General features: G+C 44.4%; 1 protein-coding gene across 2 annotated transcripts in view; it reads right to left on the bottom strand.

Moving 5' to 3' along the window:
• pde4d (phosphodiesterase 4D, cAMP-specific) overlaps positions 1-22,296 on the bottom strand; it is a 1,628,454-nt gene that overhangs the window by 1,479,451 nt on the left and 126,707 nt on the right. For both annotated transcript variants that reach the window (XM_041186415.1, XM_041186370.1), the window contains exon 2: positions 13,752-13,887. In XM_041186415.1, the coding sequence (XP_041042349.1) occupies positions 13,752-13,793 (42 nt within the window). In that variant the 5' untranslated portion in view covers positions 13,794-13,887. The remainder of the gene's footprint in view (positions 1-13,751; positions 13,888-22,296) is intronic.

Here is a 22,296-nt window from a genome sequence, read left to right as displayed (position 1 = left end):
AACAGAATGACTAATATGGGTTTTAATCCTGGCTGCATATGATAACACTTTTGTACATAGGCTTGGCAATCAAATCACAAACGCTGATGCCTTAGTCATTTGCCTTTGCAAGAAAACGATGAGCACGTCCCAGTTTCAAGGAACTTATTTTGCTGTTAAATTTCTTAGATTCCTCGCCAGAATGTGCTCGACAGATCAGAGGCTGGATAAGTTGGGACCCAGTCCTATCTCAAGTACGAGAACAAGCACTGCATGGTTGGTCACAGGAGCCCTTATCTGATTAAATTAAACCTTCAACTGAAGACACGACATAACCAGCCAGGATGGCATCTTATTGTGCGGAGCATGAGTGAAAGTTCCTCCAAAGTGTTGACTCAACCTTCTTATCCCACTGTCGCCTTTTGAAGCATAGGGTAATTTTCCTTAACACCCCGGCTTCAGTGTTATTGGTCAATTCTGGGTCAAAATCTTCTAAGGCCACCTGCAGGTATGGGAGCGAGTGGGCTATTAAAGTTCTCAGCCAATGATTTAAGGGAGCCCCCTGAAGATTATTCCTACCCCCGAGATCCCCAGGAGTGCCTGCCTCATCGGCTGCCCATAACTTGTCCACATACGAATTGGGGGACTCATTAGGCCCCTGCTGGACCTTGTCTAAGTGTCCCATTGGGTCCCCTGGGGTATTACCCATTGCTGTTAACACCTCGGCGTTTTGAAGTTTGGCGTACAGCCCTTCTCCCTGCTTAAATCTGGTGGGGGGAGTGACAAACAGACTGCTCGCTTGTGTGAATAGTGACACCTTCCTCTTTTCCCCGTCATCCAGACCATGCAGAGTGGCTGCCTGGTCCAGTTCCTGGGACGCCTGTACGGGTCTTTGCTAAAATCTAACTTGGGAAGCTTCTCAGCCATTCCCCATAACTAGTCAGGAGCATATGGTGCTATATATTCCTGTTGTACTGCCCCAAGCTGCCCGTTCACTCCCGGGGCATACCGTTGCTGTATCATGGGGACCATTAGGTGGTGTCTATGGGGATTCTGGGGCGGGGGTCGTCCATCTGAATGTCCTGTGACCTGACCATCCTCTCCCCCGTCTCCTGACTCAAAGTCACTGATGTCTGCCTCTTCTCCCATCACACATACTATGTACTTTGTTCACCGCAGTGCTTCCTTTAATCAATACAGTCTGTCTTGACATGGGCTATAATTCTCCTCTTGATACTGCCTATGCTGTTTCTCCTTGACTAAACACTGATATGCAATTTTCAGGTCGGCGCATTGCTTCTCTGCCTCCTCCATGCTACAACATTGCACATGTCCCTCCTCTGCCCAGATGTCACACTGACGGTTATTTACGCACTGACTTTCTACAAGTTGTAGTCAGCTACACCATTTTTCCTTCTCTGCCTCTTGCCTTTCAAAGTCCTCCTTGCGGCCCTGTCGTTCACTCTCTAACTCCTTTAGCAACCTTTCTACCACCGCGTCTTTCTCCCCTAACTTCTGTTTCAATCTCTATCTCCTCCTGCACCTTTCTTTCTTTCTGCTGATAAGCCAGCAACCAGATGGCTTTCTCCATACTTGGCTTCCGAGTGGACCCTTGCCTCTTGTACTGGAGGATGACCTGTACCCATTGCTCCTTGAGGGATACCTTTTTCCCTATGTACCTCTGCCCTAACGTGTCCATGGTCAGTTTAGTTGTATCTTTACCTTCAACCTCCTGGCTGGCTCACCACTTCTTCTGTAGGCTGTTCCTACCCCAGTTCGTAGGTTTACTCTGGGTATCAACAACTCAAAATTACCAAGTTTGTCCACACCAAGCAAGTCTATTTAGTGCTTCACGACTCTAACACAATTATATACTTACGTATCTATGTGGGTCGGGTTTCTGGTTGCTTGGAAGGTCCGGGAATCAGATTGGAGGGGATGTTCAGTCCTCCTCATTCTGATCTCCAGGTAGTTGATCAGACTGCTTCATTCCCAAGCTATCTAGCTTATCACCTTTGGAGCACCTTCTCTTATAATCCATTCTCCACATGCATCCTGCATGACCAGGCTTTGATAGGTCGATCTCAGTGTCCAGGTCTTGATGATTGGTCTGTTGACCACTGGCAGGCATCACAAGTGTGCCACATCCACCACATACGGTTGATTTTTCACCAGTCCAAACATCTGCTTGTTTTTCAAGGATTTCATCTCTCAGTTTCGACTGCACATGGCAACTAGTTCCCTTAGCTATCATCTCTCAGGAAGATAAGTAGACATTGTCTCATCCCATGGCCTCTCGGGTCTCCAAGCAACCAGTCCCGATTACATTGTTAATGTATATTTAGCAGTCCTTCACTCCTTCACCTTATGGACCTCTGGACTCCAGCAAGCTCACTTCCCTATTTCCAATCTCACTTCACTGTAAACTGTGCCTATTCAGCAAGTTCCATTTTTTTCCTTCAGACACTTGTTTTTCTCAAATCTGTGTTCGACCCCCTCCAAATACTTCAAATGATGTCATGTATAGTTCACAAACTTTAAGTGGTCACCTATAAAAGGGAAGAGAGCCACTATTAATTGAACTACACAGCACGCACCAGGATTTCCCAAATGAAGACCATGGCATGCAGCTATTAATGGTGGCCTGGGATGGATGATGAAGTAGAAAGTTTAGTGAAGCATTGTGCATTGTCAGCAACTTCACAAGTTACCAACGACAGCTACTTTATGCCCATGGAAGTGGCCAGGTTGACCGAGTGTGTGGTTACACATTAACTACGTGGCACCTTTCCTGGGAACAATGTGTCTTTCTGCTCATTGTTGATGCCCATCCAAAATGGTTGGACGTGTATGAGGTGAAGTCGCCAACGTCAACTGCTACAATTGAGAAACTACGTCAAAGTTTTGCCATTCACAGACTACCAGAAGTAGCCATTTCTGATTACGGCACGGCATTTACGAGTGCTGAGTTTCAACAGTTTATTAGCCTCAACAGTATCATTCATGCGCAAACTGCACCGTACCACCCTTCATCAAACGGACTGGTGGAAAGGGCAGTTCAAATATTCAAGGCAGCCATGAGAAAGCTAACTGGTGGCTCCTTAGCAACCAAGCTAGCATTATTTCTTTTTAATTACAGGACCACCCCTCACACAATAACAGATGTCACACCTGCGGAGTTATTGTTGAAAAGCCATCTCAGGATGAGATTGAGCTTAATAATACTGAATTTGGAGGGGAAGGTGGAAAGGAGTCAGGAAAGCCAGAAAACCAGACACGACTGGCATAATCGTGAGAGGAAATTTACCTGGACCTCTATCCACGTGGAGGTGGAAGGCCGGATCATCCCTAAACATGTGGACCAAGGAAGAGAGAGACAAATCACCAAGATTTGGTTCCACATGTGATCACAACTGAGTCTGTGTTTCGCTGTTGAGGATACTCAACCCAGGCCAGACATGTTTGATGTTCCTATAAGAGTATACAGAACTGCAAGTGCCCACCAAAGCACCTGATTTTTTTTCCTTTTCATTCATGGGATGTGGGCATCACTGGCTAGACCAGAATTTATTGCCCAACCCTAGATATCAACCACATTGCTGTGGGTCTGGAGTCAGATGTCAGCCAGGCTAGGTAAGGACAGCATATTTCCTTCTCTAAAGGGCATTAGTGAACCAGATGGGTTTTTTACAACAATAGTTTCATGGTCATAGTTAGATGTTTGATTCCGGATTTTTTTAATTGAATTCAAATTCTACCAACTGCCATGGCAGGTTTCAAACCCAGGTTCCCAGAGCATTACCCTGGGTCTCCGGATTGCTATTCCAGCGACAATACCACCACACCATTGCCTACGATGTTCAGACAACTCCAGAAAAGGACGTTCCTGACAAAGAATATGAAGTTGTGGAGCTGCGACATTCCACATGTACCAGGAAGACTGAACGTGTAAATTCCTTGCCCAGTGTAAATATTTTGTTGTCTTGAAAACTATGTATTTGCAAATATAACATGCATAGCCAAGTTAAAGGGGGAGGAATGTCATAATTATGGTTTTATTTAGAGTGTAATGTACCTTTAAGAATGATGCTTGTTAGGGAAGATCACTTGATCTATAGTAACCAATAGGAGAGTAGCGCAGGCTACTTCTGCAGACAGTTTAGAGATAGAGTTGGAGTTGAAAGCACATGTGTAGTTGCTGCTGAGTATGCTGTAAATAAACTTAATGTTTCCACTTAAGAAATGTCTGCAGTTCAACTCTATTAGCAATAATAGCAACTCAGCCATCCTTACAAAAGAGTTGCTGATACATTGGCGGAATTTAAGGTTACTGATTCTGGTCCTACTCACCAGTTAGAGAACCAGTGAGAAACCATGTCACTTCTGTGGGGGAGGCCCAACCGAATAACTGGCCAGCCTCAGGCCTTCCCTGGGATTCAGGACCTAGGGGCAAAAGTCCAATCTGCCTATAGATCTTTTGTATTCATTCATAGGATGTGAGTGTCGCTGGCTAGGCCAGTATTTATTGCCCATCCTTAATTGCCCTTGAACCGCTGCAGTCTATGTGGTGTAGGTACACCCACAGTACTGTTAGGCAGATGGTTCCAGGATTTTGACCCAGCGACAATGAAGGAACGGCAATATATTTCCAAGTAGGATATGAGTGGCTTGGAGGGGAACTTCCAGGTAGTGATGTTCCCATCTGTCTGCTGCCCTTGTCCTTCTAGATGGTTGTGGTTGTGGGTTTGGAAGGCGTTGTTGAAGGAGCCTTGGTGAATTCCTGCAGTGCATCTTGAAGATGGTACACACTGCTGCTACTATGCCTAGGTGGTGGAGGGAGAGAATGTTTGTGGATGTGGTGCCAACCAAGCGGGCTGCTTTGTCCTGGACAGTGTCAAGATCCTTGAGTGGTGTAGGAGATGCACTCATCCAGGCAAGTGGGGAATATTCCATCACACTCCTGACTTGTGCCTTGTAGCAGACAGGTTTTGGGGAGACAGGAGGTGAGTTACTCAGTGCAAAATTCCTAGCCTCTGACGTGTGCAGGTAGCCACAGTATTTATATAGTTAGTCCTGTTCAGTTTCTAGCCAATGGTAATCACAGGATGTTGATAGTGGGGATTCAGTGATGGTAATGCCATTGACCATCAAGGGCTGATGGTTGGATTCTCTCTTGTTGGAGATGGTCATTGCCTGGTACTTGTGTGGTACGAATGTTACTTGCCACTTGTCAGCCCAAGCCTGGAAATTGCCCAGGTCTTGCTGCATTTGGATGTGGACTGTTTCAGCATTCGAGGAGTTGTGAATGATGCTGAACATTGTGCAATCATCAGCGAACATCCCCACTTCTGACCTCATGATGGAAGGAAGGTCATTGATGAAGCAGCTGAAGATCGTTGGGCCTAGGTTATTACCCTAACGAACTCCTGCAGTGATATTCTGGAACTGAGATGATTGACCTTCAACAACCACTTCCTTTGTGCTGGGTATGACTCTATCCACATAGCCAGGTAGATACCAGTGTTGTACCCATCCTGGAACAGCTTGGCTAGGGGCACAGCAAGTTCTGGAGCACACATCTTCAGTACTATTGCTGGAATATTGTCAGGGTCCATAGCCTTTGCAGTATCCTGCAGCTATTTCTTTATATCATGTAGAGTGAATCGAATTCGCTGAAGGCTGACATCTATGATGCCGGGGACCTCTGGAAGAGGCCAAGATGGATCATCCACTTGGCACTTCTGGCTGAAGATTGTTGCAAATTCTTCAGCCTTATCTTTTGCACTGATGTGCTGGGCTCCCTCATCATTGAGAATTGGGATATTTGTGGAGCCTCCTCCTCCAATGCGATATTTAATTGTCCACCACCTTTCATGATTAGATGTGGCAGGACTACAGAGCTTAGATCTGATCTGTTGGTTTTGGCATCACTTAGCTCTGTCTATCACTTGCTGCTTATGCTGTTTGGCATGCTAGTTGCCCTGTGCTGTAACTTCACCAGGTTGACACCTCATTTTTGGGTATGCCTGGTGCTGCTCCTGGCATACCCTCCTGCATTCTTCATTGAACCTGGGTTGATCCCTGGCTTGGTGGTAATGGTAGAATGGGGGTTCTGCAGGGCCATTAGTTTACAGATAGTGGTTGAGTACAATTCTGCTGCTGCTGATGGCCCAGAGCGCCTCATGGATACCCAGTGTTGAGTTGCTAGATCTGTTCAAAATATATCCCTTTTAGTATGATGGTAGTGCCACACATAACACAATGGAAGGTATCCGTTCGACGAATGTAAAACCTGGCTTCTTGTTTTCGCCGCTAAGTCATTTCTTTCTATTTTTCTGCTAGCGGTGGCTGTTTCCTGCTTTTTGGCAGAGTCTTGCATTTTTGCTCTCTTTTTGGCTGGGGCTTTCCACCCAATGTGGAGGACAACACCACTTTGCGCTCCCTGTATGGCTTTCAAATCTCTTACTGCGGTTTCCATGGCCTGTGCTATCTCTAACGCCTTCTTAAAATCCAAATTTATTTTGGACAACAATCTCTTCTGAATCTTATCCTCATTCACACCGCACACTAAACAATCTCTGAGCAGATCATTTAAAGTTGCATCGAACTCACAATGTTCTGTTAACTGTTTCACACTTGCCAAATAACAAGCAACTGACTCCCCTGGGGCTCTGTACATTGAATTAAACTTGAAATGTTGCATCATTACTGGGGGCTTTGGCTGGTAATGACCCTTCACGAGGTTCACCAATTCATCAAAATTTTTCAAATCTGGGACACTGGGTGCCGTCAAACTTCGAATTAAGCCGTAGGCTTTACTCCCACGTGTAGATAAGAGGATTGCTTGCTTCTTCTCTTCCCCAATTATGTCATTCACTTGGAAATAGAACACGAGGCATTCAATATAATGAAACCAATTGTCCATAGCTGGATCGAAAGAATCAATTCTTCCAAATAATGGCATTCTGTGAGGGGGTTACTTCGACGATTTGGAAATTCTACTTACAAGTACTGTGCGAAGTACAGCCTGATTTTGGTTCTCTCGATTTCTTCCATTAGGTGGTTTTACTCTTGATGCTAGTTCATTGTATCTTCCTTCTATCCTCGCTTTTTCATTGCTTTTTCCCTGTTGCCAATTTGCTGAGCCCTTGTCGCAAGTTTGTTAAGTCTTTACTTTATCCTTGTTGTTGTGTCCTCATTGCAAGGTTGTTGGGGCTCGCTTTATCCTCATCACCAATTTGTTGAGATTTCTGAATTCCAGTTGCACGCTTGTTGTGGGATGGCTGATTTGGTACTATAGATAGAGTTGATCAGCAGACACTTCTTGGGTGGAACACATTCTGTTTATTTACACGGTACTCAGCAGCTACACATGTGTGTTTCTACATCAAACCCTATCTCCATAATTCTGCTGCTCACTACAGAATACTGACTACAGAGGTAGCCCGCACTGGTTCTCTTTTGGTTACAGGGGATCATGTGATCTTCCTTTACATCATCCTTCTTAAAGGTATACTACACTTTAGATAAAACCATAGTTACCACGCAAGACCAAAACAGCAAAACAAAAAAAGAAAAAAAAGACAAAAAATAGAAGAGACTAGGACAAGATGGAGGTGGAGGTTACAACCTAAAGTTGTTGAACTTGACATAGAATCCAGGAGGCTGTAGCGGGCCAAGTCGAAAGGTAAGGTAATATTCCTTGACCTTGTATTGAACTTCATTAGAAAACTGCTGCAGGCCATGGACAGAAAGGTCAGCATGGGACCAAGGTGGAGAACTAAAATGACAATCAACCGGAAGCTCAGGGTCATGTTGTGGACTGAACAGAGGTGCTCTGCAAAGTGGTCACCCAGTCTACATTTGGTCTCCCTAATGTACAGGAGACCACATCATGAACAGCGAATACAGTATATTAAATTGAAAGAAGTATAAGTAAAACATTGTTTCACGTGAAAGGAGTGTTTGGGGCCTTGGACAGTGAGATGAGAGGAGGTGAAAGGACTGGTGTTGCATTTTTTGTGCTTGCACAGAAAGGTGCCATAGAGAAGGGTGGGATACTAAAGGTGACTAAGGAGCAGGCCAGGGTTTCATGTAGGGATATCTTTTGTTATTTAATCTCTCCTCCCATCCACCCTATCACAAGCTTCCATTTTGTTCTTCCTGTCAGTTTTTGTTTTTATTTCAGATTTCGAGCACAGTATTTTGCTTTTGTATTACAGAAAAACAGAAAGCACTGAAGTTGTGCTTGCAATAATGCAACAAATCTGACAAATAGAATGTGTGACCTGGATTGTCTTGCAGTGGTTGATTGATTGAACATCGTTAGTATCACAGAGACATGGTGGAATAGTTCCAATCAATGGGAACATATGCGGAATGATACAAATTGTTTCAAATTGACCATATCATGAGAAAATGAGGTGCTGGGGCAATATACATATAAACTTCAGTATTGAGACAAAAGTGGGAGAGGATATTAAATAGGATAGGGAAGACATGAAATCATTTTGGGAAGAATTAATAGATGGTAACAAGTTAACCTATTACTGGGAATATGTTATGCATTGCCAGTACAAGGCCAAAACCATAAAACATTTACCATCATTTCAAACATGTTCCACTTCATGTGGGGACATGCTTATTTCATCTCTAAAACCTTTATTTGTCAGTATCCAATTCTTCAGCTCTGTACAGCTCTGTACCCTCAAGGAGCTGCCAGCGTGCACTCCTCCGTGCATGCACAGTCTTCCACGCTTGCCCTCCTCCCACCCCCACCCCAGCAGCGCTGAGTGTTTTAAGGTACCTTTCACGCTGGCTGGCTGTTAATTGGCTAGCCAGCGTGGATTCGCAGTCGGGGCCCAATCGCGGGTGGGTGTCCGTTTCACGGCTGCTCCAGGGCCCACCTACCATGCACCCACCCCCCACCACCACCACCCCGGACAAAGGGAAAATCCAGCCCAAGGAATAATTGCAGCAGAGGTGGAAGCAAGCAGTCTTCTAACGATTGGCAGTTTAAAAAAATCAAATGTTTTTATTGTCATCAAAATGGATACATAATGAAGAAAAAGGGAAGAATCAGGCAGACTTTCAAACAAAAGATAAAACCCTGTGAGATCTACAGTGTAGAAGAGCCTGAAGCAACAAATTCATATTTCGTTATTTAATTTGAAGGTTGGAAAGACAGTACCAAAATATGTAACAGTGAAAGTAAATGGCAGATCTATTAGAATGGAAGTGGACACAGGAGCTTCTGCTATAGTAATTGGTGAATACACCGTCAGCTATCTGAATTATGGTGAACATAAATTAAATTTGGAGGAAACTGGTGCCAAATTAAAAACTTACATGGGTGAAAACATCCAAGTCAAAGGCATAAGCAGAGTTACTGTCCATTACAGAAGTCAATCAGTAAAACTGCCAGCATTGGTATTGAGAGATGGAGCACCAAGCCTCCTAGGGTGAAACTGGCTGAGGGAAATCAACCTTGATTGGCCACTGAGATTCCAAAAGGAAACTGGAAACTTTCCTGTTTTGAAAAAAAATGTGTGTAAGGACTCAACAACCTAAAGAAATGTGGGATGTTTCAAGTCAAAACATGGTAGAACAGCAGAAGGAACTCAAAGAAACCATGCTTAATGACAGAGTTCGATTCAAGGTGCGCAACCTTTGAAAGGCAAAAGAAAACTGGCTGAAAGACCTTCACATACTAAAAGGTTTCCTTCATTCTAAGTTTGTATCACTGGAAAAGTATGAAAAGAATCAGAAAGAATTCAGCACTTCTCTGAATAAACTAAAGGATGAGTTGGCAGAGAAGACACAACAATGCTCAATTTTCCAGGAGGCAGCAAAAAAATACAAAAAAGATATGGAAGAGCTGAAAAACCAGCTAAATGAAGCCAAAGAGGCTTTGGAGGCAAAACTAGCAGAACTTTCTAAGAAGCATACAGATGGTGAAATTCTGGGAGACTCAACCACTGAGTTCACTGAAGTCGAGCTTGTCATCTGAGAGTAGTCTGGCCAATATGAGCACTTGGTATGTCATAACATTCAAGGCTATGGGCCAAGTGCTGGTAAATAGGATTAGGTAGGTAGATCAGGTGCTCCTCATGTGTCGGTACAGACTCGATGGGCCGTAGGGCCTCTTCTGCACTGTGTGATTCTGTGATTCTATGATTCTGTGAATATGAAAGTTGAAAAGAAGGCTGAGATTAAAGTTAGTGTTAAAAAGAAGAAGGCCCATCGAAAGAAGACACAGAAACACAAATAAGGCACTGACCCTGGCAGCATACAAGTGTACTTCTGTACATAGGCCTGAAAATCAAATTGCAAATGCCAATGCACTTAGTCATTCATCTTTACAAGAAAATGATCAAGATGTCCCAGTTTCACAAGAACTTGTGTTATTGTTAAATTTCTTAGATTCATTGCCGGTATCACCAGATCAAAGATTGGACAAGTAGGGACCCAGTCCAATCTCAAGTACAAGGACAAGTCCTTCATGGTTGGTCACAAGAACCTGTATTTGATGAAATGAAACCGTACTTCAACAGAAGACATACCAGCCAGCATGGTATCTTATTGTGGGGAGCACAAGTGATAGTTCATCCAAAGGAAAGAAAGCCATTGTTAATTGAACTACATAGTGCACTTCCAGGAATATCCCAAATGAAGATCATAGTACGCAGCTATCTATGGTGGCCTGGGATGGTTGGCGAAATAAAGAGATTAGTGAAGAGCTGTGTGCATTGTCAGCAATTGCAAAAGTTACCTTCAAAAACTCCGTTGCACCCTTGGGAGTGGCCAGGAAGGCCATGGGTGTGGTTGCACATTGACTATGTGGGACCTTTCATGGGAACCATATTTCTGCTCATTGTTGATGCCCACTCAAAATGGATGGACATATATGAGGTGAAGTCACCAATGTCTTCTGCTACAATTAAGAAGCTACGTCAAAGTTAATTAATGGAGTACCAGAAGTTGTTGTTTCTGATACTGGCATGACATTTACACGTGCTGAATATCAGCTTCAACAGTATCAATTATGTAAAAACTTCACCATACCACCCTTCCTCAAATGGACTAGCCGAAAGGGCTGTCCAAACATTCAAGTTGGCATGAAAAACTGGAGATTCCGTAGCAATCAAGTTAGCACACTTTCTTTTTCATTATAGAACCACCCCTCACACAACAACTGTCACTTCTGCAGAGTTATTGTTGAAACACCGTCTCAGGATGAGATTGAGTTTAATAATGCCGAATTTAGAGGGGAAGGAGTCAGGGAAGTCAGAAAACTAGACATGACTGGCATAGTCGTGAGAAGAAACTTACCAGGGGAGAGACGGTATATGTGAAGAAATTTGGAGAAGGGCCAAAGTGATTATCGGGTGAAAAGAATGCAGTGACTGGTCCTTTATCTTACTATATGAAGGTGGAAGACTGAGTTATATAGAGACATGTGGACCATCTAAGGAAGGGAGAGACAAATCACCAAGAAATGATTCCACCAGTGTTCACGACCGGGTCAACATTTCCTGTTGAGAGAATTCAACTTAGTACAGATGTGTCTGATGTGTCAGATGTACCTGTAAGAGTACTTGCTGAAGTACCTAATGTTCCGACAACTCCAGAAAATGAGGTTCCGAACAAAACATCTGAAATTGTAGAGCTGAGACTTTCTACACGCCAAAGGAAACCCTCAGAAAGACTGAATTTGTAAATTATGTATCTGTGTGAAAAATTTGCTAATTTGAGAAAGTTGTAATTGTAAATGTAAAATGTGTTTCCAAGTAAAGGGGGAGGGATGTGGTAACTATGGTTTTGTCTAATGTGTAGTATACCTTTAAGAAGGATGTTATAAAGGAAGATCACATGATCTCCTGCAATCAATAGAGGAGTAGCACTGGCTACCTCTGTAGTCAGTGGTCCGTAGTGAGCAGCAGAAGTATGGAGATAGGGCTCGGTATGGAAGCACACATGTGTAGCTACTGAGTACCATGTGAATAAATAGAATGTGTTCCAACTAAGAAGTGTCTGCTGATCAACTCTATCTATAGTACCAAAACAGCCATCCCACAACAAGCGTGCAACTAGGATTCACAAGTCTCAACAGCTTGGCCAGAATTTTTCTGTCAGCAAGTTGGGGGCAGGGCCCGCTCGCTGATGCGAAAATGACATGTGATGACGTTGGGAAGAACCCCCAATGTCATCCCGCCCCATTTAAATATTCAGGAAGGCAGGTGGACAGTGAAATCAGCTGTCCGCCTGCCAACCTGTCAATAGTCAATTGAGGCCATTGAAAGGATAATTAACCCAATTAAAGGACCTGCCCGACCAACGTTAAGACTGGCGGGCAGGCCAGGAGCCCCAGCGGGCTTCTGAAAAAACATGAAACCTCATCCACTGGTAGGATGAGGTTTCATGTCTGTTTTTAAAAACTTTAATAAATTTTATGTAATATTTATCAGCATGCCCCATCTCACGTGACATTGTCACATGAGGGGGATATGTTAATAATTTTTATTTTGCTATTTTTTAGGTTTATTAAACTTTCAGCGCTCTCCCTGAGACAGGTCTCAGGGAGCAGTGTGCACTTTGACAGTTGGGAAATCCCTCCCCCCCACCGCACAGGAAGCGCATAGCGCTTCCCATTGGACAGCCTGCTGGGTGGGCCTTAATTGGCCCACCCAATCAAAATGGCGGCAGGGCCCGTTTCGGTGACGGAGTTTGGCTGCCCACCCGCCGCTGAGCCGCTGGGGTCCGCACGCCAACCGAGGGCTAAATTCTGCCCCTCGTCTTGTTTCTTTATTTCCCTTCTTATTGTATTCAGATGGTTGTGCTATAGCCTGATCTGGACACAACCTTTGTTTCTTTACTATATCTATTACTATTCTCTTTGGCTGTTGCATCATGAAATCCTTAAATCCTATGGTATATAATCTCTCTTGCCCTCTATTTTATCGCAGACCTTTCCTTTTTGTTCTTCCTGCACCGCCCCCCACCACCCACCCCCGCCCCACCCCCCTTTCCACTTGCTTAAAACCTCTCACGTTTCTATCTTTCTTCAGTCCTGATGAAAGCTCATCTCAACCTGAAACCTTAACTCTGTTTCTCTCCATAGATGCCACCTGACCTGCATTTCCAGCATTTTTACTTATTTTTCTCATTGACTTTATTTTTAATAGTCACAATTTCCATATATGCAGCACTTGGTTAAGTGGCACAGGGTATGGCCATAATGTTTAATAAAGCTGGTAAGTCATCAATACATCAAAGAAAATAAACCTCAAAATCTCAGAATGGTTATATTCTGTCGTGCCCAACCCAAGGCAAGAATGGATTAAAATTACCACTGAATAAAATCAAGTGCATAAAACAAATAAAACAAAATTATTAGTTATTAATTTGTGATTACATCGTCTTGTAAAAAGACTCTGAACCCATATTTCAAAACACTGGACAAAGTCTTGTATAATTAATTACATATCCAACTCTAATCAAAGTCAATGTAGAAGACAATACTCATGGGTATTGTGCACCTAAAATATGTACCTTCCTGTTTTTGGATTATGTCTTCCAAATATGCATTGGCTGTTCCAACTTTCTAATCTCTGCCATGCATGGTCTATTGATATTCTTTGGTATCGATTATTAGTTTGAAATTTATTAAGTTAGTCATCTTGCATTGTTTGAACTTTTACATAAGACTTTTAAAAGTCTTTTACAAAAGACTTTGAATGAACAGAACTAGAAAATGTGTGTGTCTCACTTACGCTCTCACTGTTGGCAGCTACAGGGCTGTTAGTTTTTTTCATGATGGAATCTTAGTTACTTGGGAGATTTTTTTCAGCCTTCTGCTTATTTCCAAGGTTTGAGAAGCCACAATTTAAAATCCACTAAGATCTTTTGCTGAAAATAAAATTATTTAAAAACAAACTTTACTCAACAGAAAAGGAACATAAATTAGATGAACAGAATGATTAAATGTAAATTATTAAATATAATATTAAATCAAGATATCAAGTAAAAGTCTCCATCACCTGATATTCATATCTATAATCTGAATAAAACATTTTCTACCAAAGATTAGATAGCTAGGGAGTATTTATGACTTGTGAAACTAATTCTCCTTAACATTTATGATACAAAATCACAAACATTACAGAATTAACTCTGTAGGGATCATTAGAAAAATGTTAATATAACAGAGATCTCTAGAGGAGACTATGATTGCTTATTCTTTTAAATACATGTGCAACATCAACCAGCAGTGTCTCTTGTTTCTAAAAAAAAATGAGTCACAATTAAAAAATGAATGCACAAGAACTCCACCTTTATAATGATGTAGGAAATGTGACATATATTTTAAACTATTTAGTTTTATTGAATCACAAATATATGAAAACCAGAAAATGAGAAAAATGCTTGAAAGATTGTCTATTGTTTCTCTTACAAACGCTGATTGACATGCTTTATATCTCAAGCATTTTTTATTTCTTATTTCAAGGTTTGTGCATTTGAGGTTTCATTTTACTCTTGATTAGCAATATAGAAGTGATAATAATTACTTTCCAATAAGGGAAGGATTTATGATTAATATTTTCTTCCAATTGAATATCGAAGATGTGGCAAGATCCATGGTGCAGCTCAGAACCACGATGGAAAGGGTAAAAGAGAAGACATTATGGCCAGGACTTTCCAGCCCAGGGATGTGCCCTGGGGTATGCAGCAGGCCAGCCAAAAGTCCATTGGCTTTTTAACGGACCGGATGATCCTGACAACGAGTTTGATGGCTGGCGGCATTCAGTCAAGCGTGTGGATGGTGTAAGGGGACTCCGCCACCTTCCTGCCTCCACCCCGATCAAGTAACAGGAGGGTGCATGGAGGGCCTTAAGTAGGCAATTAATGCCATGACTCTCCATGCAGGGGACAAGGCAAGCAAATCCAGGCATGTTTGCTTGTGAGCTCCTGGGGGGTTGTCGTAGTTCAAAAGCACTGTTCAAAGGACCTGGCAATAGGAAGAGGTAATGTGGGGGCATTGAAAGCCACCCCTTGCCCTTGCTGCTGACCCCCCCTCCTTCCTCTTCCCCACAACTCCACCTTCCCATAATTAATTACTCACCAGTACTTGAGTCCCTCCTCGATCCAAGGTCTTGGGTGGGTGCTGTACCATCAGCAGCCGCTGGCACTGCTGAGTACTGAAAAGCTGCTGACTGATCAGAGGCCAACAGCTCTTAGTGGGTGGGATTTTTGCTTTCGGGGTCCTTGATCCCTGGTTGGAGGGGGGTGGGGAGGGGGGAAAGGTGCAGTGTAGGCTTGTCAAGTGCGTTCACAGTTGCTCTAATTGATGTTTGGTTTTTGAAGAGGGAGACTGTTAGATTAGATATCTGCTGTCTTGTAAACATTTCTGGGCAAACAGGTTTTTCCTTCAAAACAAAAACAGAATTACCTGGAAAAACTCAGCAGGTCTGGCAGCATCGGCAGAGAAGAAAAGAGTTGACGTTTCGAGTCCTCATGACCCTTCAACAGAACTGATCTTTCTTTACAAGGAGGGAAATATAAGCTGGTTTATGGTGGGGTGGGGGGAGTAAGAAGTGGAGGTGGGGGGTGTTAGGATAGGAGCAGATCATCAAAAGATGTCACAGACAAAAAACAAAAGAACACAGAGGTGTTGAAGTTGGTGATATTATCTAAACGAATATGCTAATTAAGAATGGATGGTAGGACACTCAAGGTATAGCTCTAGTGGGGGTGGAGGAGCATAAAACCTTTAAAAATAATGGAAATAGGTGGGAAAAGAAAAATCTATATAAATTATTGGGGAGAAAAAACAAAAGGAAGGAGGAAGAAACAGAAAGGGGGTGGGGAAGGAGGAGGGAGCTCAAGACCTAAAGTTGTTGAATTCAATATTCGGTCCAGAAGGCTGTAAAGTGCCTAGTCGGAAGATGAGGTGTTGTTCCTCCGGTTTGTGTTGAGCCTCACTGGAACAATGCAGCAGGCCAAGGACAGGCATGTGGGCAAGAGAGCAGGGTGGAGTGTTAAAATGGTAAGTGACAGGGAGGTTTGGGTCATTCTTGCGGACAGACCGCAGGTGTTCTGGAAAGCGGTCGCCCAGTTTACGTTTGGTCTCTCCAATGTAGAGGAGACCGCATTGTGAGCAACGAATACAGTAGACTAAGTTGGGGAAAATGCAAGTGAAATGCTGCTTCACTTGAAAGGAGTGTTTGGGCCCTTGGACGGTGAGGAGAGAGGAAATGAAGGGGCAGGCGTTACATCTTTGCCGTGGGCATGGGGAGGTGCCATAGGTGGGGGTTGAGGAGTAGGGGGTGCTGGAGGAGTGGACCAGGGTGTCCTGGAGGGAATGATCCCTACAGAATGCCGATGGGGGGTTGGGGGTGAAGGGAAGATGTGTTTGGTGGTCGCATCATGCTGGAGTTGGCGGAAATGGCGGAGGATGATCCTTTGAATGCGGAGGTTGGTGGGGTGATAAGTGAGGACAAAGGGGACCCTATCATGTTTCTGGAAGGGAGGAGAAGGAGTGAGGGCGGATGCGCGGGAGATGGGCCGGACACGGTCGAGGGCCCTGTCAATGACCGTGGGTGGAAAACCTCGGTTAAGGAAGAAGGAGGACATGTCAGAGGAACTATTTTTGAAGGTAGCATCATCGGAACAGATGCGATGGATGTGAAGGAACTGAGAGAATGGAATGGAGTCCTTACAGGAAGTGGGGTGTGAGGAGCTGTAGTCGAGGTAGCTGTGGGAGTCGGTAGGCTTGTAATGGATATTGGTGGACAGTCTATCACCAGAGATTGAGACAGAGAGGTCAAGGAAGGGAAGGGAAGTGTCAGAGATGGACCACGTGAAAATGATGGAGGGGTGGAGATTGGAAGCAAAATTAATACATTTTTCCAAGTCCTGACGAGAGCATGAAGCAGCACCGAAGTAATCATAGATGTACCGGAGAAAGAGTTGTGGAAGGGGGCTGGAGTAGGACTGGAACAAGGAATGTTCCACATACCCCATAAAGAGACAGGCATAGCTGGGGCCCATACGGGTACCCATAGCCACACCTTTTATTTGGAGGAAGTGAGAGGAGTTGAAGGAGAAATTGTTCAGTGTGAGAACAAGTTCCACCAGACGGAGGAGAGTAGTGGTGGATGGGGATTGTTCGGGCCTCTGTTCGAGGAAGAAGCTAAGGGCCCTCAGACCATCCTGGTGGGGGATGGAGGTGTAGAGGGATTGGACGTCCATGGTGAAGAGGAAGTGGTTGGGGCCAGGGAACTGGAAATTGTTGATGTGACGTAAGGTGTTAGAGGAATCACGGATGTAGGTGGGAAGGGACTGGACAAGGGGAGAGAGAAGGGAGTCAAGATAACGAGAAATGAGTTCCATGGGGCAGGAGCAAGCTGACACGATCGGTCTACCAGGACAGTTCTGTTTGTGGATTTTGGGTAGGAGGTAGAAGGTTGGGCGACTATCAGGTTGGAAGCTGTGGGAGGAAGATCCCCAGAAGAGATGAGGTCAGTGACAGTCCTGGACACAATGGCTTGATGTTCAGTGGTGGGGTCATGGTCCAGGGAGAGGTAGGAGGAAGTGTCTGCGAGTTGACGCTCAGCCTCCGCGAGGTAGAGGTTAGTGCGCCAGACAACAACAGCACCACCCTTATCAGCGGGTTTGATGACAATGTCAGGGTTGGACCTGAGAGAATGGAGTGCAGTAATTTCAAAGAGAGAGAGATTAGAATGGGTGAGAGGAGCAGAGAAATTGAGACGACTAATGTCGCGCCGACAGTTCTCAATGAAAAGGTCAAGAGAAGGTAAGAATCCAGAGGGAGGGGTCCAGGTGGAGGGAGAATATTGGAGGTGGGTAAAAGGATCCGTTGAATGGGGAGAGGGCTCCTGCCCAAAGATGTGAGCCTGGAGACGAAGACGGCGGAAGAAGAGTTCAGCATCGTGCCGAGCCCGAAATTCATTGAGATGAGGGCTTAAGGGTATGAAACTAAGTCCTTTGCTAAGCACTGAACGTTCAGCGTCTGAGAGGGGAATGTCAGGGGGTATAGTGAATACACGGCTGGGGCTGGGATTGGAAGACGGGGTGGGGACGGAGGGACAGGCAGGGGTAGAGGGTCCTAGATGGGTGTTGGTGTCGATGAGTTGCTGGAGATTGTGCTCCTTAGCACTTGAGAGAAAGAGAAAAAGTTTCTTGTTGCGGCGTGGGATGAGACGAAAATAAAATGAAACTGGGGGCACACGCAGCTTTGAAAAAGGGTACGGTGGTGCTGCTGGAGGGAGAGGTCGAGTGTGTTCATATGGTGGCGCATGGCACTGAGTGTGGATCTCAGAATGTGACGGGAACAGCAGTCCGAGAAACATTTTATGTACCGGAGGTACCTGTAATCCTGGATGCGTTCGAAACATGAGGGGTGGAATTTCTGTGGGGTAAGTTGGAGATGGAGACAGTCACTGAGAAAGGAGATATGGCTGTGAAAGCGACTTTTAGTAAACACCTTGTCAAACACCGGGGGAGAAATGGAAAGCAATGAAGGTGAACAAGGCAAAAGAGAGATACGGAAATCTTGTCGCAGAGACGAACAGAATTTCTTCAAGGTAGGCATTTCTTGAAGAGCAGTGGCAGTCAATTAAACAGAGATAAAAATAAAAAACTGCGGATACTGGAAATCCAAAACAAAAACAGAATGACCTGGAAAAACTCAGCAGGTCTGGCAGCATTGGCGGAGAAGAAAAGAGTTGACGTTTTGAGTCCTCATGACCCTTCAACAGAACTGATCTTTCTTTACAAGGAGAGGGAAATATAAGGTGGGGGGGTGGCGGGGGTGGGGGGTTTCCTTCAGCCTTTCTGGAACAAATGGGACATGGGATGGTGACATGAAGAATAGGTGATTCAATGAGTCAGACTTTGAAATCGTCCAGATACTAGCAACAATAAAATGGAATGTTAATAACAGGCAGAATGAGATGACAGCATCTCTAACAGATCTGGCTATTACAGCAGAAGACAAAATTAGAATTGTGATTTTCTGCCTGAAATATGTTTTTCTTTGCTTCCAATCTTTAGCTTTAGGCCTATCCCTACTCCTATGTTTCTATGTTCCAAATTCCTATGTTCCTAATAACAATAATAGGCAAATGAATCCTAGGAATGCTAAAGGAGTAGTTAATAGGTACTGCAGGTGTTACTCGAAATACCACTGAGGTGAACAGCCAAAGTGGAGAGGCAGGGTCCTCAAAATAACACATGATGCAAAATTCTGAAGAATAAATTGAAGATATTGAACAAATTATATCGGACACAAGCACTTTTAGTCCTATGATGAATGTGTTAGTTGCGGACTTGTATAACTGTGCAGTTTTAGATAGTATTTGTGTTTCAATAATATGTAGAGCAGATTCATTAAACTGTAACAAGAGCAAATTATTGAAGATTCTGGAAATCTGAAATAAAGATAGCAAGTGCATGAAATACTCAGTTGGTCTGGCAGCATTGGTAGAGAGAGAAATAGGATTAAAGTTTCAGATCTGTGACCTTTCACCAACTGAGAAAAGTAATAGGTTTTAAGCAGATGAGAGGGGGGGGGGGGGTGGAAAAAGAACAAAAGCGAAGGTCTGTCATAGGTTGGAAGACTGGAGAGATTAAAAGACAAAAAAATTAGTCGAGCAGGGGCAAAGTGAACGTTAATGAGTAAGAAAAGAAACAAAGGATGTGCTTAGAGCAGGTGTGAATTTCAGAATGATGAAGAGCTGCCACCTGAAAGCAAAAACAAATGTTTCAACACTTTAAGAATGTTAAAATGTTATCGTGATTCATTAAATAGTTTTTTATTTTGTTTATTCATTCAGAGGGTGTGAGCTTCACTGGCTGGGCCAGCATTTATTGCCCATCCCTAGTTGCCCTTGAGAAGGTGGTGGTGAGCTGCCTTCTTGCACTGCTGCAGTTCATGTGTTGTAGGTACACACACAGTGCTGTTCGGAAAGGAGTTCCAGGATTTTGACTCAGAGACAGTGAAGGAACAGCGATATATTTCCAAGTCAGGATGATGAGTGACTTGGAGGGGAACTTCCAGGTGATGGTGCTCCCATCTATCTGCTGCCCTTCTTCTTCTAGATGGTAGTGGTTGTTGGTTTGGAAGGTGTTGTCTAAGGAGCCATGATGAATTTCTGCAATGCATCTTGGACATGGTACACACTGTTGCTACTGTACGTCAATGGTGAAGGGAGTGAATGTTTGTGAATGTGGTGCCAATCAAGCAGTCTGCTTGTGTCAAGCTTTTTGAGTGTTGTGGGAGTTGCACTCATCCAGGCAAATGGGTAGTATTCCATCACACTCCTGAATTGTGCCTTATAGATGGTAGACAGACTTTGGGGAGTCAGGAAGTGGGTTACTCATCGCAGAATTCATAGCCTCTGACTTGCTTTTGTAGCCACAGCATTTGTATGTCTCGTCCAGTTTAGTTTCTGGTCAGTTGTGACCCCCCAGGATGTTGAGAATGGTGGATTCAGTGATGGTAATGCCATTGAGCATCAAGGGGCAATGGTTAAATTCTCTCTTGCTGGAGATAGTCATTGCCTGCCACTTGTGTGGCGTGAATGTTACTTGCCATTTGTTAGCACAAGCCTGGATATTGTCCAGGTCTTGCTGCATTTGGACATGGACTGCTTCAGTACCTGAGGAGTCGTGAATGGTACTGAGTATTGTGCAGTCATCAGCAAACATCCCTATTTCTGACCTTATGATGGAAGGAGGTCATTAATGAAGCAACTGAAGATGGTTGGTTCGAGGACACTACCCTGAGGAACTCCTGCAGTGATGTCCTGGAGCTGAGATGACTGATCTCCAACAACCACAACCATCTTCCTTTGTGCTAGGTATGGCTCCAACCAGTGGAGAGTTTTCCCCGTGATTCCCATTGACTCCAGTTTTGCTGCGGCTCCTTGATGCCGCACTCGGTCAACTGTGGCCTTGATGTCAAGGGCAGTCACTCTCACCTCACCTCTGGAGCTCAGCTCTTTTGTCCAGGTTTGAACCAAGGCTGTAATGAGGTCAGGAGCTGAGTGGCCCTGGCGGAACCCAAACTGGGTGTCAGTGAGTCGGTTACTGCTAAGCAAGTGCCGCTTGTGAGCACTGTTGATGTCCCCTTCCATTACTTTATTGACAATAAACTGATGGGGCGGTGATTAGGGGTGTTGGATTTATCCTGCTTTTTGTGTACAGAACATGCCTGGGAAATTGTCCACATTGGCTGGCTAGATGCCTGTGTTATAGCTGTACCGGAACAGCTTAGCTCTGGGCACAGCAAATTCTGGAGCACAAGTCTTCTGTACTATTGCCGGAATATTGTCAGGCTCCATAGCCTTAGCAGTATCCAGTGCCTTCAGCTATTTCTTTATATCACGTGGAGTGAATTGAATTGGCTGAAGACTGGCATCTGTGGTGCTGGGGACCTCTGGAGGAGGCCAAGATGGATCATTCACCCAGCACTTTTGGCTGAAGATTGCAGCAAATGCTTCAGCCTTATCTTTTGCACTGATGTGCTGGGCTACCCCATCATTGAGGATGGGGCTATTTGTGGAGCCTCCTCCTCTGGTCAGTTGTTTAATTGTCCACCACCATTCATGATTAGATGTGGCAGGACTGCAGTGCCTAGATCTGATCCATTGGTTGTGGGATTGCTTAGCTCTGTCTATCACTTGCTGCTTATGCTGTTTGGCATGCAAGTAGTCCTGTGTTGTAGCTTCACCAGGTTGACACCTCATTTTTAGGTATGCCTGGTGCTGCTCCTGGCATGCCCTCCTGCACTCTTCCTTTGGCCTGATGGTAATGGTAGAGTGGGGCATATGCTGGGCCATGAGGTTACAGATTGTGTTTGAGTACAATTCTGCTGCTGCTGATGCCCACCAGAGTCTCATGATGCCCAGTCTTGAGTTGCTAGCTCTGTTCAAAAGCTGTCCCATTTAGCACGGTGGTAATGCCACACAACACAATGTGAAGGTGGGACTTCGTCTCCACAATGACTGTGTGATGGTCACTTCTACCAATACTGTCATGAACAGATACATCTGCAGCAGACAGATTGGTGAGGATGAGATCAAGTATGTTTTCCCTCTTGTTGGTTCCCTCACCACCTGCTGCAGACCCAGTCTAGCAGCTATGTCATTTTGGACTTGGCCAGCTTGGTGGGTAGTGGTGATACTGAGCCACTCTTGGTGATGGACATTGAAGTCCCCACCCAGAGTACATTCTGTGCCCTTGCCACCCTCAGTGCTTCCTCCAAGTAATGTTCAACATGGAGGAGCATTGATT

This window comes from Carcharodon carcharias, chromosome 1 (genome assembly GCF_017639515.1).
Source record: "Carcharodon carcharias isolate sCarCar2 chromosome 1, sCarCar2.pri, whole genome shotgun sequence".
Lineage (NCBI taxonomy): Eukaryota > Metazoa > Chordata > Chondrichthyes > Lamniformes > Lamnidae > Carcharodon > Carcharodon carcharias.
The sequence above is the reverse complement of the archived record's forward strand: the minus strand, read 5'-3'. Positions and strand labels throughout refer to the sequence as shown.